Source organism: Elgaria multicarinata, chromosome 15 (assembly GCF_023053635.1).
Source record: "Elgaria multicarinata webbii isolate HBS135686 ecotype San Diego chromosome 15, rElgMul1.1.pri, whole genome shotgun sequence".
NCBI classification, from domain to species: domain Eukaryota; kingdom Metazoa; phylum Chordata; class Lepidosauria; order Squamata; family Anguidae; genus Elgaria; species Elgaria multicarinata.
Genome location: NC_086185.1, coordinates 22,547,215 through 22,566,048, shown reverse-complemented (window position 1 = coordinate 22,566,048; position 18,834 = coordinate 22,547,215). Strand labels below are relative to the sequence as shown.

General features: G+C 44.6%; 1 protein-coding gene across 1 annotated transcript; it reads right to left on the bottom strand.

The window, feature by feature from the left end:
- Positions 1-356: 356 nt before the first annotated feature.
- NKRF (NFKB repressing factor) lies at positions 357-17,033 on the bottom strand. Its single transcript, XM_063141980.1, has 3 exons — positions 16,690-17,033; positions 4,125-4,264; positions 357-2,670 (listed from the first exon to the last, which is right to left on the bottom strand). Exons 1-3 carry the CDS (start codon positions 17,001-17,003, stop codon positions 695-697), a joined length of 2,430 nt encoding a protein of 809 aa, XP_062998050.1. The 5' UTR covers positions 17,004-17,033; the 3' UTR covers positions 357-694.
- Positions 17,034-18,834: the final 1,801 nt, after the last annotated feature.

Sequence of the window (18,834 nt, the reverse complement as noted above, 5' to 3'; positions counted from 1 at the left end):
CTTTGGATATTAAAAAATAAAAGCAGTTTCTCGTGTTTGCCAATTCTGCATCCCATTCTATCTTCAAGGCTTTCATAGCGCAATGGAAGAACCTACAGCCTTGGGCAAACCAAATTACCAAACACTCGTCACTGTAATGATGTTACATTTTGAATATGCTGAAAATATTTTTACCCCTCCGCCCACATTTTAAATACAAAACATGCCATTCTTTGCATGTCCAGAAATAAAAATCTATTTATTATTAATACCAACTTTACATATAGTTTTTCTTCATACTGCCATCTCCTTCCACTCTTTTTTTCAACATTAAAAAGGCGAAATAAAAAGACACGGGAATCATCCTTTTTAAAAAAAAAACCAAAAAAAAAACCACAGTGTGGAGTTTTCCCCGGGTGGACTTGTTTCTGCTATTACAAAACTAGTAAAATGTGAAGGAAATAAGCCATTTCCAAGAGATTTCATAAAACAGGTAACTGCACTAATGTTATCCAGACAGCACTACATATGTTTGGACAGAACTCTGGTTTTAAAAGTTCTAACTTTTTTTTCCTAATAAAGATTTTGAAATTAAATGAGCAAGGAAAACTTTTTTTCTTAATCATTCTTTTCCCACCACAATATGCAGCCTTTGCTCTGTTTAATGGGGAATTCAGCCTCAGTCCGGGCATGCCCAGGAAGGGGTCAGGGGCACTTATTTCTCCTGGGGCATAATGAGTTCATAATGGCCAACTTGGCCATCTTGCTTTAGCTGGTCTAACAAGTCCTCTTTGCGCCTCTTTCGGCTAACCACCAGATATCTATCGCGGCCCTGGCCGTGGGATTTGCTCTTAAGCCCATATTTTTGGGCAATTTGATGTATCTGTTTGCGCTCATCGTTGGTGAGTTCCGTGGAGAAAGTCAGGTCGATTTTACTGTCCGAGAAGGCGTAGTTCTGGATGATCTGCTCGATATCTTTCTTGGTGATTTTCGACCCCCTTTCAACGTCAAGCCCAAGGCCTTCCCTTTTGAACTGCTCCTTCACCGCGATCGGCTCCCGGATCCCCTCCCCACTTTTGCCCAAGCCGCCCCCCGTCCAGCCCATTTTCCTTAAAATCTGGTTCCCGATGTTGTCCTCCTTGATCTGCTGCTTCAGGGCCTCTTCAGCTGAGCGCCCGCAGATCTCATTCCTCGAGATGACGTCTTCGATGGTGCCTTTCTTCAGGTTGTTGACGACAGTCGGCTGGGTCTTCTTTAGGACTTTGACGGCCTCCTCGGCTGCCACATGCTTGACCGTCTTCTTCACCCCAATGGCTTCAGCGATTAATTCATTTTCCAGCATTACCTTGCACTTCCACCGCATCCCCGTCATCCTTTCGAAGACGTACTCCACGGTCATCTTGTTGAACTGAGCCGTGTCGTTAAGCGTGCACACGGGGTTCATGGAGTTCTCATACACGACGAGTTCTTTCAGGTCCTTCTTCTTGGCAGGATCCCGGGCCGGGCCGCCCACTTTCTGAACCTGGACCGCTTTGGTGGCGCCGGCGTTGGACTGGGTCTTCTGCAGGATTTTCAGTGCCTCGTCTGCCGCTGCGTGCTTGCTGGTTTTCTTGGTGCCATAGCCTTCGGCTAAGAAGTGGTCCTGTAAATAGACACTGCAGCGCCACAAGCGGTTCGGCATCAAGATGTATTTGTATTCGACAGTCATTTTGTTGAAGGACGCCGAGTTGTTCAGAATCCCAATGGCGTCGCTGGCGTTTTCCGTCAAGACAAAGTTAGTCCAGTGCTTTGCCGAACTGGGGCCTTGCAAGGGGTCGGAATTCGCCTGCCCGGGTGCGCATTCTTTCATGGCAGCGATGAAGTCGTCCAGCTGCTTGAGGGCCGGTGGGAATTCGGCAGGGGACGTGCCACTCTCACACAGCACTAGATCCTCCCGGGTGGTGTTCTTGAACTTCCGCTGTGCCACTTTCACCTCCACGGGCTTCTGCAGCATCACCACCGCCAACTCCGTTGCTCGGTCCCGGGACCCATTTTTGCTGCCAGCATACCCTGTGGTCAAATACACGTTCTGACACCTTACCTCGCAAGCAAAGCCCTCTTTGAGGAGCTTCTTGCTCTTGGGGAGGTCACCCGGGGAAATCTCTTTCAAGGGGGAATAAATATACTCGGGGTTTGTCTTGCAAGCCTGGATGGATCGCGTCAAAAGATAAGTGTAGTTGATTTTGTCAGGTCCGCCGCTAGCATCCGGGTTAGCAAGATTCTTGCGGACAGCCGCTACAAGTTTGTTGATGAAACACTGCTTGACTGTTATAACTGACTTGGGAAACGTTTCGGAGGCTGTTTGGAGAAGAGAAGGCGCCCCTGAAACCACCGCAGGGCCACTAGCAGAAGTGTCTTTGCTTTGGGGAACTGCCTTGGCTTCCGTCTGGTTGCCCTGGCTGCTTCCGTAGCCTAAGCCCACGGCGCTTGAAAACTGAGGGTCCCCATCCTGTGTACTGAAGCTGCTGAAAACCCGATCGGCGTAGTTTTGGATTTGCTGAGCTGTGATGTTCTCGCCGGCGGCGTCCTGCGCTTGGTTTTCTGATGGCCGTTCCTTTCCTCCATCTCGCGTATTGCTGGCTACGAAGTGTATGGGTTCAAAACGAGGCCTGACGCGGAATTTGGGAGGCTGTTTCCTTGGAGCTTCGAGACCTGCAGAATACAAGATGGTTATAGCATTCAGAGAAATCTTCTTTCTTTTAAAAAAACATGGGTCAAATATAGCTTTTTCTTTGCAGCCACAAGGACTTGTGATGGGGGGTGGGGAGCAGGGCCTGTGCCAAACTTCAGTGGTTCCACGAGCATGGCACTACCAATGGCACCCCCGTCACGATCTCCCCCTCCACCCAACACCAAATCTGTCCCCACCTGCTGCTGCATCCCTCACCAACTGGGAGAGCCCCATTCTACCATGTTTTACAATGGGAGCAGAGCCGCCTTGCGTTGGGTCCTGTTCAGAAGAGCTGCCTGGGAAACTTACCAAGGGAGGGCTGGTGAGGTGAGTGGCCGGCTGCTGTGGCACTTCTGAACGGCCGCCAAGCCAGGTGCTGCTCCGCATCAGCTGCCAGCCATCTTGGCTTATCACCAATGCAATGCCCTGGCACTGCATCATAGCGTGCGCAGCACATTTCATTAGGGTGTGCGCATCCAGGGATTTATTTATTTTTTTAAAAGGTGAACATTTATTGAATTCTCAATCATAAAGGACATTATTTTTATTCATTGATTTATTAAACGCTGTAGACACTGAGGCCTACTCCACTTTCAGCTTGCCTGACCACAGGAGGGCCATTGCAGGTGGGAGGGGAGAATGAGGAGACACTCCTCAAACCCCAGCACTGGTGGGGCTTTGTGTTGACACTGGTCAGAGGAAAGTCTCACAAGGTGATATTAGCCTTCAGGGGCTTCTACTCCGGGCCTCTTTGAAATGTGGTTGCCAGCAGAGTGATTCCTTTTTGCTCCAGCTCCTGGGAGTAATGGTGTGCTGTTGGAGGCAGCAGAGTAGCTGGAGGGCCATTTCCACTGTGTCTGGATCCCACTATGGACCTCTACTCAATGCCCCCCCTCAATTCGCCGCTTATTGCTTGAGACATTAGGGGTTGCCTGGGCACACCCCTTGCGCACGCCTATGCACTGCATTTGGGGTCATCTAAGATGGCGGGCAGCTGATGTGGAAGTGGAGTTGAACAGCTTGGCTCATTCAAGCATTCCGCCCACCACCAGGTGCGAAAATCAGCCTAGCCCAACCCAGACGTAAATGTTCTCTTATAGCTCACCACTTTGTCCTAGCCTTGAAGAACCAATCTCCCTCCTCAACCCTTTCCCCTCTGCTGCCCTTTCCATCTCCTACAACTAGCATGCAAGACGTGGTGGGCAGGGCCAGGCAACCAGCGAGGATCCAGCGACTCCGGACAGCCCACCTGCAACCTGACCCTGTGGACCCCGCAACAAGTTTTCCTGGTGGATGGTGTGCCCTCCCCCTCCACACACACACACACTATTTGGGATCTTGACACTGGATCATCTTTTCATATACAGCAGAAGATGGGAGTTACAAGTCCGCAAAAAACAGCCGCCCCTACAAATGGGAAGATGGGGATACTCACTGCGAGAAGACGACTCGTCCAGGGGGGAGCGCGGCCTTTTCGTTGCCTTGGCACCTGGCACCAACTCAAACGATGGCATCTCCCCAATATCGATTCCTTCGGCCATCCGGAGGACTTTCTCCATAACTTGGGAGCCATACCTGCATTTAAGGGAAGGAAGCTTCAAATCGTAGGCCGCCATCAGGAAGCCCTCCGGACCGTGCTGTTCCCACCTTGGGTAGAACACAGACTAACCCAGCCTTCCTCACCCTGTTGCCCTGCAGATGTGCTACACTGGCTGAAGGATGATGGGAATTGTTGCCCAACACATCTTCTCCATCTGGTTCTCTCCAGATGTTTGGGACTGCAACTCCCAGGATTCCTGACCATTGGGCATGCTGGTTGGGACTGATGAAGTCCAAAACATCTAGAGGGTACCAGTGTGGGAAAGGCTGAGATACAGGAGTGTTAAAAGCTAACTGTAGCTCAATATTGTCCACAGTGACAGGCAGCAACCCTCCAGAGTTTCACACAAGTCGTTCTCTAGCCCCACCTGGAGATACTGGACATTGAGCCTGGGACCTTCAGCCCACTAAAATCATGTGCTCTGTCACAAGCTATGGTCCTTTCCCTAATAATCAAGGAAAACACCAGTCCTCATGGTTCTGAATAAAGGGCTGATTCAAACAGGAGCATAGGAATAACTAACCAATAATTTGACGGCATATGATGGGGCATTTATGTCAGCTGCTCAGATCGGTTTCAGTACTTTATAGTAAATGTTTTCACTGTTTCAGCGCAATCCTATGCATGTTTAGACAGAAAAAGCTGCCACAACTCCCAACATTCCCCAGCCAGCCATGCTCCCATGCTGGGAATTGTAGGACTATTTTATCTCTAAAAATGCATAGGATTGCGCCCTGTCTCTTCAGAGCACTATCCAGGGTGGATAAAAATCAATGATTTTTTTTAAAAAAATAATAATTAAAAAATCGTATTTTTATTATTATTTTTTATTATTTAAATTGGATTTCTTTAATAAAATGCTTTTAGAGGAAAAATATATCTAAAGATAGTTTTCTATTTAAGATACATTATAATCCAAAGGTTATTCATCACAAAATAAGGATTAGTTTTTTAATTATGTAGCATGAGGCTGTACATTCATGCAATGTTTAAATTTTTTGGTAAATGAATTCCATTAATCCATTCCCAGTGTCATGCTCTTCCAGAGGTTTCTGTAAGATTATTTTTCTCCTTCCAATAAAGTACAGCAGAAAAGTTGTCCAAATAAATATGGTTAACCTATTAAACTGGAGATAGTTCACCTCGCAATAACTTCATTATTATCTATGATGTGTTTCTAATAGTATAACCAAATCAGTATTTTTGATATAACTGTAAAACTAATCTGAAAAGTTGCTATTCTAAAAATGAAACCTTCATCTGGTTGTAAATATTAAGATTATACCAGCAAGAATGAGTCTTTGGTATCTCTGAGTTGTGTAAAATATAGCAAGGAAGAGTGCACTTTTTTGGGGGGGGGGGGGGAGTCACATGATTAAATCAAGTCTTCCCGAGTAGTGATTTGAATTGAGATTTAAATCAAATTGATTTAAATCAAATCCACCCTGGCACAATCCCAATAGAACTTACTCTGAGTTCAATGGGACTTACTCTGAAAAGTACATATAAGATTGTGAACCATCCCCTTTTTTACTTGTGGAGATATAAGGCAAAGCACATAGGGTGAATTCTACCTACCGTGTTTCCCCAAAAATAAGACAGTGTCTTATATTAATTTTTGCTCCCAAAGATGCGCTAGGTCTTATTTTCAGGGGATGTCTTATTTTTCCATAAAGAAGAATACGGTACACATTTATTGTTGAACAAAAAAAAAGGTCTTATTTTCGGGGGATGTCTTACTTTCGGGGAAACAGGGTAATTGCTCACTAGGAAGTATTAACAGTATTGTATCATAAGTATACATGGCACTTTACAGAATGTAAGAGGACAGATTTTAGCCCCATGGAGCTTACAATCAAACATTTGCCTAGTTGTTGTTTTAAAAGAACTTTACATATACCTAAAAACTGAAATATTTAACCATTCAAAAATCCATGTGTGTCTTTTGTAAATGTTGATTGTTTATTCTTAAGGTTTAGTTTTCTTCTTCAACAACCTTATTAGTACAATTTAAAAGTCTTTTTGGTGGTGGTGATTCAGGTACATCATGATAGAAATGTCATAATTAAATGAACTGTTGGAGCGTGTTCATCTTTACAATGACTTCACACAAGTTCATTCTGCTTTAGTACTAAAATGACCAAATTATCATCCCATTTTGATGAAAATTAATCTGAAAACAATTGAGAAAAACTGTTTAGTCTTTATCTACCTTCTAATGAAAACTACATCTCTGAATATGTATTAAGGTTATATTAAATTACAAAAAAATGATGATGTAATGGAATTTTCTCACCTGTGATTTAAATCATTAAAATTGAGTCCTTCAGAGAAGCGTTTAAATCAATTTGATTTAAATCAAATCAACCTGGCCGTAACAAAAACAGACAGAACATTCAGAGTTGAGCAACAAATTTAGCTCTCAATTTCCTGGTTGCTGGCTCAAATAAGGAAGCATGTAAGCTGACATAATGTTCATTATCGAACAAAAAAAGAACATACAAATTCACTAGTATAACAAAATCCTCCCTGACAAATATTTTTCATGTGGATCCTGATAAAGAGGGCACTGGATAACATAATGGAACAGATCCTGAGAAGCAGTTTTGCAAAACACACAAGATCGCTCTTCCAATGGTAATTTCTAAGAAAGCAGAGGGCATCATGTTAAATCTTAATTCTGTGAAAACATTTCTATATGGAGCTGAAGTAGATAACTGCCTTTCTGGTGATCTGACTTGATGCATGGATACAATCTAGAAGAATGGTTGATTAATATATCTGTCATGAGCTATGGGTCTGTTACCTAACAATTGAGGAAGACACCAGTCCTCATGGTCCTGAAAAAAGGGCTGATTCAAATAGGAGCATAGGAAGTTACAATAATAATAACAACAATAGCAACTAACCAATAATTTGATGGCGTATGATGGGGCATTTATGTCAGTTGCTTATATCAGTTTCAGGACTTTATAGTAAATGTTTTCGCTGTTTAAGCGCAATCTTATGAATAGTTAGGCAGAAAAAGGTGCCACAACTCCCAACATTCCCCAGCCAGCCATGCTCCCTAAGGCATGCTGGGAATTGTACGACTATTTTATCTCCAAAAATGCATAGGATTGTGCCCAGTCTCTTATGAGCGCGATCCCAATAGAATTTACTCTGAATTCGATGGGACTTACTCTGGAAAGTACATATAAGACTGTGAACCATCCCCTTTTTACTTGTGGAGATATAAGGCAAAGCATGTAGGGTGAATTCTACCTAATTGCTCAGTAGGAAGAATTAATAGTATTGTATCATAAGTATACGTACATGGCACTTTACAGAATGTAAGAGGACAGATTTTAGCCCCACGGACAATCAAGAATTCTGGCAAGCGTCTGTAATGCGGTTACTTTCCTCCAAGAATTTAAGAGCCATCAGTTTTACAAGCCAAATGTGAAGATGGCAAAGTTAACATTCTATTGTGAAAATTCAGACGCCAAGCTTGTATTCTAGTCCAAACAGAGGGCTGTTGTTATTATTATTGTAACTTCCTATGCTCCTATTTGAATCAGCCCTTTATTCAGAACCATGAGGACTGGTGTCTTCCTTAATCATTAGGTAACGGACCCATAGCTCATGACGGATATATTAATCAACCATTCTTCTAGATTGTATCCATGCATCAAGTCAAATCACCAGAAAGGCAGTTATCTGCATCTTACTACAGAACAACTGCAAAACTGTTTTGCAGTTGTTCTGATTTTGGTGTGTGTAATAAGGGACAGGAAAATAAGGAACTATTAGGGGTACCCCTACTTTCTAACTATGGATGGTGGGGGGTTTTTAGTTCCTGTATCTCAAAAATGTGCTTATACTTAAGCTGTGGGCACCTCTGCTGCTCATGTCCGTATACAAGAAAAACATTTGAAAAGAAGTGACATTACCCCAGCTAATGAAAACCAACAAAAATGTTGAATGGAGATATATTGGTGCAGGAGGTTGAGCAAAGTTGCGCAAGGCGTACGGGAAGAGTGAGTGCAACACAGTGGAACGGCTGAAAGACAACAAGCCTGGCTATAGATTGGACCACGTTATCAAGGAGAGGTAAGTGGCTACTAGGAGCAGGGCCTTCTCCACTGTGGCACCCCAGCTGTGGAATGAGCTCCCCAGAGAGGTCCGCCTGGCGCCTACACTGTACTCCTTTCGTCAACAGCTGAAGACCTTTTTATTCTCTCAGTATTTTAACACTGAATTTTAACTTAAATTTAAATGTTACTGTTCTAACTCTGTATTTTACTCTTATATCAATTTTTGCTACATGGTTTTATCCTGGTTGTGCTTTTTATACTGTATTTTGTATTTGTGTTTTTAACCTGTTGGTTGTTTTATTATGGTTTTAATTTTTGTGAACTGCCCAGAGAGCTTCGGCTATTCGGCGGTATAAAAATGTAATAAATAAAATAAATAAAATAAAATAAACCATTAAACACCTGAAACACAATAATGCTCCCAGTCCAGATGGATTTGGAAGCTCTTTTATAAAAAAATAAATAAAGATATACTGATTCCTAGACTTGCTCAACTTTTTTCTAAGATTTGGCAGGTCGAGGATCCCCCAGACACCTGGAAAATGTCCAGGTAATACCAAAACCCGGGAAAGACTATACAAAGGTGGGGTCCTATCGTCCAATTACACTTCTTAATCAGGATCAAAAAAATCTTTTCATCTATTCTAGTTCAACAACTGAATTTGGTGGTAGGGGATCTAATTCATGTGGATCAGACTGGTTTTATTCCCCAAAGACATATATCGGACCCAATACAACAGTTCTTAAATATTATCCATGATGCTACTAGAATGAGTCACCCACTGTCCTTAATTTCACTTGATATATTTAAGGCCTTTGACTGTTTGGAATGGCAATATCTGTTAAGAGTTTTAAATTATTATCAGCTAGGTACCAAATTTGTGACTGCAATCTCCAAATTATATGTTGCTAATATACTGTACGTACTATACTGTACGTACTACTATACGTATTATAGTACGTACTAGCAATATAGACTCTCCACTTGTTAATTTGGAACGGGGAACAAGACAAGGCCTGGAACCATTGGCTAATATAATACGTCAACAACCAAGTATTATCGGATATAGAGGATGGAGTGAAGAACATGTGATTAATATGTATGCGGATGACATAATTATACTAGGAGATTCCACACCAATCAGAACTTGAACATTTTCGACGTGGCAGGATTAAAAGTTAATTATGAAAAATCTACCATAATGTCATATAATGTGCATCCTAACCATCAACACTATATCAGCCATACCTTGGGAACACCAATTTGTAGAACTTCTTTTAGATACCTGGGAATTTATATTCACAGGAAAATTAACAAACTATTTAAAGTAATTTATGCCCCCCTTATTAAAACCATGATTACAAATCTGAAGAAATGGAACAAATTGAATTTGTCGATTTTAGGGTGAATTGCAGCAATACAAATGTCCTTAATTCCCAGGTTTCTATTCTTATTTCAAGTCCTCCCTATCCTCCTCCAGCCAAAAATATCGAAGACCTGACAAAGTCAAATCAATACATTTGTTTTCCAAGCTAAAGCACCTCACCTGGCATTAAAATGATACTACACACACACACAAATGGGGGAGGCAGGGAACTTTCACACCTTACATCATATTATGAAGCTTTTCAGTTACGGCAGCTTCACTTTATCATTATGAAGGCAAATAAAAACTGGATACATGTGGAAGAAGAAATGTTGGACATGGGCCCTTAATGGGCCCTACCTTTTCAACCTATAAAAACAAAGGAGCTAAACAATATTCAAACACTAAGACTATTTTTACAATTTAGAAAAAGTGGCAATCCAAGCTGTCTCCAGTGTGGTCTCCCCTCACCCCATTACAAATATATCCAGGCAATTTAGATACAACTATCATTACTAATGGGATCTGAGCTGGCGGTGACCGAACAAGAAAGAGATCTTGAGATTGTGGCAGACAGCTCGATGAAAATGTTCACCCAGTGTGCGGCTGCTGTAAAGAAGGCAAACTCCATGTTAGGCATGATAAGAAAATGAATTGAGAATAAAACGGCCAGTATCATACTGCCCTTATACAAATCGATGGAGCTACCACACTTAGAGTACGGTGTACAGTTCTGGTCACCACACCTAAAAATGGATATTGTAGAGCTTGAAAAAGTGCAGAAAAGGGCAGCTAAGAGGGGCTGGAGCATCTCCCCTACGAGGAAAGGTTACATCAAATGGGATTGTTTAGACTGGAAAAAAGGAGACTAAGGGGAGACATGGTAGAGGTGTATAAAATTATGCATGGTATGGAGAATGTGGATAGGGAGACATTTTTCTCCCTCTCTCAAAATACTAGAACCCGGGGTTATCCCATGAAACTGATTGGTGGGAGATCCAGGACAAATAAAAGGAAGGACTTCTTCACACAGTGCATAGTTCAGTTATGGAACTCTCTACCACAAGATGTAGTGATGGCCACCAATCTGGATGGCTTTAAAAGGGGGTTGGATAAATTCCTGGAGGCAAAGGCTATCAATGGCTACTAGCCCTGATGGTTGTGTGCTATCTCCACTATTCGAGGCAATAAGCCTGTGTGCACCAGTTGCTGGGGAACATGGGCGGGAGGGTGCTGTTGCACCATGTCCTGTTTGTTTATCCCTGGCCGATGGCTGGTTGGCCACTGTGTGAACAGAGTGCTGGACTAGATGGACCCTTGGTCTGATCCAGCATGGCACTTCTGATGTTCTTACTAAAAACTCTGAATGGGATATTTGCGATTGAGAGATTTTTATGCCCAGGATAAACCAAAACAATAGAACAACTCAGAGCAGATCTAGGAGACCTAGGTCTGGGATGGCTACAAGCAATACAATTATTCCACTCCCTCCGAGACCCCAACATAAAGACACATGCACTCAGAACCATAACAGCGTTAGAACGAGCAATGTTAATTGTAGGGGTACGAAGGAAGGGAATTGTATCTTTGGTTTATGCTATCCTAATAGACACCCAGATGGGTTCGATGGTGGGCTTGAAGAAAGTGTGGGAAGGAGATTTTGGAAGGGAATTAGATGACACTAGCTGGAATAAATTATGGAATAATAGACCATTTAAATCAATATCAGCTTCTATTCAAGAAACTTCTCGGAAAATACTGCATAGATGGTATCAGACACCAATATAGCTAGCACATATTACTTCAACATGTAGCCTCCTATGTTGGAGAGGCTGCACAGTAAAATTTTATTTATTTATTTATTTATTACATTTCTATACCGCCCAATAGCCGGAGCTCTCTGGGCGGTTCACAAGGATTAAAAAGGCACCTATTTTCATTTATGGTGGACTTGTCCACATATACAGGGATTCTGGATGTTAGTACATAAAGAATTGATGGTTATTACTAGAGAAAGGATTGTATATGATCCAGAACTATTTTTATTATCAGTATACAAAGGATCTAATGTAAGTTTGAAATGTAAAGATTTATTATTATTTTTATTAACTGCCGCTCGCCAGACAATTACACAGCAGTGGAAAAAACTGGACAATTTGAATTTATCGACATGGTACCGAAATATATGGTCAGTGGCAATATCAGAAAAAATAACTCGTGACTTGCTTCTACTCCAAGGAAAAATAGAACCACTATCCTTTTATGCTATATGGTGGAGATTTATTCAACATACATCACAACTGGACCTACAACAATTATTATTATTATTATTATTATTATTATTATTATTATTATATTTATTTGTATCCCGCCTTTTGCCCAATGCTGGGCCTCAAGGCGGCCTTACAAAGTTTAAAATATACATGGGGGGGGGAGGGAAACAAAACCATAAACAATTAAAAAAATACACAACACAATTATAAGACATTAACATACTGTATTTTCTGGCGTATAAGACTACTTTTTAACCCAGGAAAATCTTCTCAAAAGTTGGGGGTCGTCTTATACGCCCAGTATAAGATGACTTTTTAACCCAGGAAAATCTTCTCAAAAGTTGGGGGTCGTCTTATACGCCCAGTCGTCTTATACGCCGGAAAATACGGTAGATGGAGGGCTGGATTATTCTCCAAAGGCCTGCTTGAACAAAAAAGTTTTAGCCTGCTTCCGAAAGCCCATCAAGGAGGGAGCCAGCCTAGCTTCCCCGGGAAGAGAGCTCCAGAGCACTGGAGCAGCCACCGAGAAGGCCCTCTCCCATGTTCCCACCAAGCGTGCCTGTGAAGAAGGTGGGACTGAAAGAAGGGCCTCTCCAGAAGATCTCAAAGCACGGGCAGGCTCATAAGGGAGAATACGGTCTTTCAAATAACCTGGACCCGAACCATATAGGGCTTTATAGGTCATAACCAGCACTTTGAATTGTGCCTGGAAACAGACTGGAAGCCAGTGGAGCTGTTTTAACAGGGGAGTCGTGTGCTCCCTGTAACCAGCCCCTGTCAACAATCTGGCTGCAGCTCTTTGAACCAGCTGGAGTTTCCGAACACTCTTCAAAGGCAGCCCCACGTAGAGCGCGTTACAGTAACCCAATCGGGATGTAACTAAGGCATGTGTCACTGTGGCCAGGTCTGAGATCTCTAGGAACGGGCGCAGCTGGCGCACTAGCTTTAACTGTGCAAATGAACTCCTGGCCACCGCCGAAACCTGGGCATCCAGGCTCAGGGATGAATCCAGAAGTACACCCAAGCTGCGGACCTGTGTCTTCAGGGGGAGTGTAACCCCATCCAACACAAGCTGAATCCCTATTTCCTGATCTGCCTTTCGACTGATCAGGAGCACCTCTGACTTATCTGGATTAAGCTTCAATTTGTTCGCCCTCATCCAATCCATTACTGCCAACAAACACCGGTTTAGCACAGAAACCGCTTCCTTGGAATTGGGTGGAAAGGAGTAGTAGAGTTGGGTGTCATCAGCGTACTAGTGACACAGCACCCCACAACTCCGGATAACCTCTCCCAACGGTTTCATGTATATGTTAAATAGCATGGGGGACAAAACAGAGCCCTGAGGGACTCCACAGGCCAATGGCCAAGGAGTCGAACAGGAGTCCCCCAGTACCACCTTCTGGGTCCGTCCATCCAGGAAGGAATGGAGCCACTGTAAAACAGTGGCTCCGAGACCCATCCCAGCAAGGCGGCCTAGAAGGATGCCACTGAGAGGTCCAACAGAACCAGCAGGGACACACACACCCTGTCCAGTTCCCGGCGAAGATCATCCACCAAGGCGACCAAAGCTGTTTCTGTCCCATAACCAGGCCTGAAGCCAGATTGAAATGGATCTAGATAATCTATCTCATCCAGGAATCCCTGGAGTTGGGAGGCCACCACACACTCCAATACCTTGCCCAAAAATGGGATGTTGGAGACTGGCCGGTAGTTATCCAATACAGTGGGGGCCAAGGAGGGCTTTTTCAGTGTGGGTCTTACCACTGCCTCCTTCAAACAGGCTGGGACCCTTCCTTGGCGAAGGGAGGCATTGACCACTCTGCTTACCCACTCAGCCAGTCCTCCTCTGGCAGCTTTTACAATATATGCCCGCTTCAGCTTTGAGCATTTGGACATTACAACCACAAATGAAGATCATACAGCACACTTATTAATTAATTTATTTGTTTATTCAATTATTATTTTGTCCTCCCTTTATTTTCTTCTTTTCTTTCCTTCTTTGGTTTATTTCCCCCCTAAAATTTTATTAATTAATTCTATATAACAGTTGTTTGGACATCAATTGTTAGGAGACTGATCACTTGCTGGTTACATTAAAATAAAATTTATTTTTAAAAGTTTTTAATAATAATAATAATAATAATAATAATAATAATAATAATTCCTCCCAGACTCCCTGCTCATTGGACATCCTGGCTAGGCCTTACAGGAGTTGTAGCCCAAAGCATCAGGAAAAACTTCCTGATGTTAGACCAGTACAACGATGCAACCAATGACCTAGGGAGGTTGTGGGCTCTCCCACACTAGAGGCCTTCAAGAGGCAGCTGGACAACCATCTGTCAGGGATGCTTTAGGGTGGATTCCTGCATTGAGCAGGGGGTTGGACTCGATGGCCTTGTAGGCCCCTTCCAACTCTGCTATTCTATGATTCTATGAGAAGACCAGGTTGCTTATCCCTGCAATAAGCACTCTACAGGCCAATGTGGTGTTAAGTTAGCCTCCCCTGTACACTACATACTTTTGTGACTGTCATTTCACGATGGAACTGCTCCAGTTTGGGCCAAGGGATTTGCCTGTCTCAACAAACAAATGTGATGCAGGTTGGTTCCTTTCCCGTTTTAAATCCATTAACTATATCTCACCTAGAATAAGTCCCACTGTACTTGGACAGAGTTTTGCCCTTCTCTATTTTTTCCAGGAGAAAAGTAGTGTATTCTGAGCATGCAGGCTATGCCCTTAAATATATCAGATTAACCAAATGTGGGTGGGAGGAGTGCATGAATTATCTGTGTACAAAGTACCTTACAACCTGCCAAGCCTATATTTTAGAACCTGAGATCTTGGGGGAGCCACTCAAGAATAGACAACCAGGGGTCTGGCTAAGAATAAGGCTGTTTCCTATCTTCTTAAGCTTGGATAACTTGTGACCCAGCTGAACTCCGTGGGTAGGTTGCATTCAGCGGCTCATAAATTGTGGTGGCTGGACATGTGAAACTAGCCCAGAAGTGCCAGGGCTGCTATAGGGCCAGCACCACGAGTAGGCATAGCTGGGTACCTGCCGAGGCCCACACCCATGCAGGGGGCCTACGGCCGCTGTGCAGCACTCTTTCTCCGTGCTGCTGCCCCCTGTTCACCTGTCCTGTCTGATCATGTAAGCAGTGACAGAAGCAAGGAGCAAAAGCACCCATTTTCCTGGGGTTCTCCCTCGGGGCAATTGCATAGATGTGGCCCAGACCTTGGAGAGGCCGAGCAAGCGGGCAGAGATGCGTTGGAGAGGAGGAAAAGGGCCAGTTAGCACACCTTGTCTAAGAGCCTCCCAAAACCTGGAACCGGCGCTGCAGAGTTCAGTCCCGAAGCTGTCTGCATGTCATACACTCTAACCTGGAAGTACTTACCTCTAACATCCTTAGCTAGGGAAAAACAGGGCATAGTTATTCTGGGAAAATTAAAAGGCATTCTGCTCAAAATAATGTGGAATGTTAAAATAGCAGAGTTTGCCTGCTTGGGAAGGCCAAAGGCCTATCTAGGACAGCGATGAGCAACTTCTGGCCCTCCAGATGTTTTGATCTACAACTCCCATGATCCCTCACTATTGGCTACACTGGCTCAAGCTGATGGGAAGGTGTAGGCCAAAAGGTCTGGACAACCACAAGTTTCCTCCCCTTGATCTAGGACCACAGCTCTATCCGGAAGAATGGTCAAGGCAGATTATTAGCACGGGAAGATTGACCAGACCACAGGAAATATTCAAGATTCCAATATATTCAGGGAAACGTTACTTATGAAACTTGAGAGAAATCAAGGACCAGCTCTGATCTACAACAGAGATGTCAAGCCGGTTAGTAACGTGCCCTGAAGAAGAGCCATGCACCCCAAAAGGCTTTGGGAATGTGGAATAGTTTTGAGGTTTAGTAAAGCTGCACAAAATAGTAAATATTCTGCCTTTCCTGGATGTTGCTCTTTATAACAACAGGGATGTTTCTAACAGCTGGGATGCTTGAAAGAAGTAAGGCCCTATTTCTTGGGATGAGTGCTTATATAATGACAACATATGGGGTCTATAAACCTCCCACATTCGGAAACTTCCTTGTGCAAGGAGAGGCTTTGCACACTCAGAGATAAACTCAGCTTCCTTCTATCAGCTTCTAATCAGAAAGTGAAAACATCTTCATCCTCCAAGGCTTGCCATGTTTAATTCCCCTGCTGTTTTCCAAAACCGTTTTTAGCTGCTATTTACGATTTAAAACAACAAGCAAAACACGACCGCCGGCTTTAAATGGGTGGTCTTATGCGGCGCACACAATTGTTTGCTGTGTTCTTGGGTTGCTGTCTATATTTTATCAGTAGGGAAGTGGGATATAAATAATAAGAATACGACCAGCAGTCAGAGTGCGAAGGAAACTGACAGACAATAAATGTGTGAGAGAGAAACAAACAGAAGAAATGCAATAAGTGAATGAATGGATCATAGGTGGGGGCGGGGATGTCCGCTCTTACCAATCAGAGACTTGTTGCCTCTGATCTCTCTTCCAAACCAAAGGCAGACACGAGAGTTGGATGCACCCGTGTGACGTGTGAATGCGGGTTTTGGGGGGCAGGGCGGGGAGAAACGAGCCCCCGATCTTACGTGCGAATGGGAGTTATTAGGGGTGGGTAGAGAAGTGCCCCTGATGTCTCTCACCTGCATCCCATGAAGACATGGTTGGTCCACGCGTGGGAGAGCGCCAGGAGCTTCTGGAAGGCGGCGTCGTGGCCCGAGTAGCTCGGCAGGTTGCGGAGCAGGAACCGCTTGCGCAGCGCCCAGTGCCGGTCGCTCTCCTGCTTCTCGCGCCAGGGCTCCAGGTCGGGCTCCGCCGCGGGGACGGCAGCAGCAGCAGCAGCAGCAGCGGGAGGCGGCGGAGGCGGCGGCGGCGGAGGCTCCGGCTGGGAAGGAGGCGGCGGCGGCTGCGGGGACAAGAAATCCCCGCCGGGCAACGTCCACCCTCCGCCGGCCATGGGCTGGGCTGGGCTCGGCCGGCCTGGTGGGAGAGGGCCAACCGGGCCCGGCGTGCCGAGCTAGCGGAGGGTGGGTGGCACGCAGGATGGGGCTCGCTCCGCGGCCAGATCTGGATCCCCTCGATACGGGTCCAGAAAGGAGCGGGGAGGGACGGGTTCACACGTGCAGGCGCCCGTGTCGTGTCGTCGTCGTCGCCTCCTTTTCTCTTTCGCGCCCGCGCGCGCGCCGCTCCCCGCCTTGCTACAATGTAACCTCTCTTTTTTTTTTCCTCCTTGTTACATTCGGCTCACGTGGGTGGAATGGAACGTCCAAGGCGCGCGAGATTTCCCGGCAGGCCGGCCCATGTGGTGGTGGTGGTGGTGAGGAGTGGCGGCGCAGCGCCACCTGGCGACGAGGAGGACCCGGGAGCGGCGCTGCCGCCTTCCCTTCCTTCTATGGGGGGTTCAGAAGAACGGCTCCGAGATGGAAGAGTCCAAGTGACAGACAGAGGGGGTGGGGGTGGAAAGAGAAGTATGGAATGGACTGTACCACTCGGGGCCATAGCTGAAGGATGCCACTTACTTAATTTTTCTCTCTTATTTATTCACTGATTACATTTCTATATTGCCCAATAGCCAAAGCTCTGTAAAAAACAACATTAAAAAAACCCAAAATACATAATATAAAACCAGTGTACAAAAATTATAGCAATTTTGAAATACAGTCATTATAACAAAAAATAAAATTGTAACACAAATATATAACACAAGCACATAAACTATGGAATTTGTGACTGCAAGATGTAGCAATGGCCACCAATTTGAATGGCTTTAAAAGGGGCCTGGATAAATTCCTGGAGGAGAAGGTTATTGATGACTACTAGTCCTGATGTCTCCCTCCAGTACCAGAAGCAGGAAGCCTGTCTACACTGGTTGCTGGGGAACATGGGTGGGAGGGTGCTGTTGCACCATGTCCTCCTTGTGGGTCTCCTGTCGACAGCTGGTTGGCCACTGTGTGAATAGAATGCTGGACTAGATGGACCTCACAGGGGGGGGGGATCTATACTACTGCTTTAAAGCACTTTATAACAGTTTTGACAACTGTTGGGGCCCAGGACACACTGCATATACTATTTTCAAAACGTTTTCAAAGTGCTTTAAAGCGCTTTAAAAGCAGTAGTGTAGATCCCCCCTAGCTGAGCTCCTCTTATGTTTTATATATATCCTGCCCTTCCCTCAAAATTCTCAGGAGACACATGTTTTCTCCACGCACCCTCCACACACATTTATTGTCCTAACAACCCTGTGAGATAGGTTAAGGCCAAGAGAAAGAAAATGAGACTGGTCCAAGGCTGAATGGGGATTAGTACCTGGTTCTCCACTACTAGTGCAACGTTCAAGGGTGCATAGCCTTCTTTTTTCTGTCAAAGGCCATATTCACTTTGGAGTGAATCTGTCAGATGGCACACTGGCAGTGGCCATGACTTCTCTCTCTCTCTCTTTACCATCCCCTTTTCTCTCTCTTTTTCTGACAGTCGCCTTCCACTCCCTCTGGACTCCTTCCACCCCTATGAAATTTGGCTGAGCCCCCACCCCACCACTGTTCAAATCACAGCATTGCACTTCATGTTTCCCCCGTTAAAAGCAAAGTAAGGAAAACTTGCAAACAGAAAATCAGAACATTTGGTGAAAAGGGTTTCCTGCTGAACTGGCTTCCATTTTTGCATGGAGTTTTTAATGTAAAGGAGCATCAAAAAAATATGTCATGCCCATCCACTTACTCATTCTGCACGCCTGGATCTTTATCCTAATGCTTCTGCATGCTACCCCCATCATTCTGCTGCATGTATAG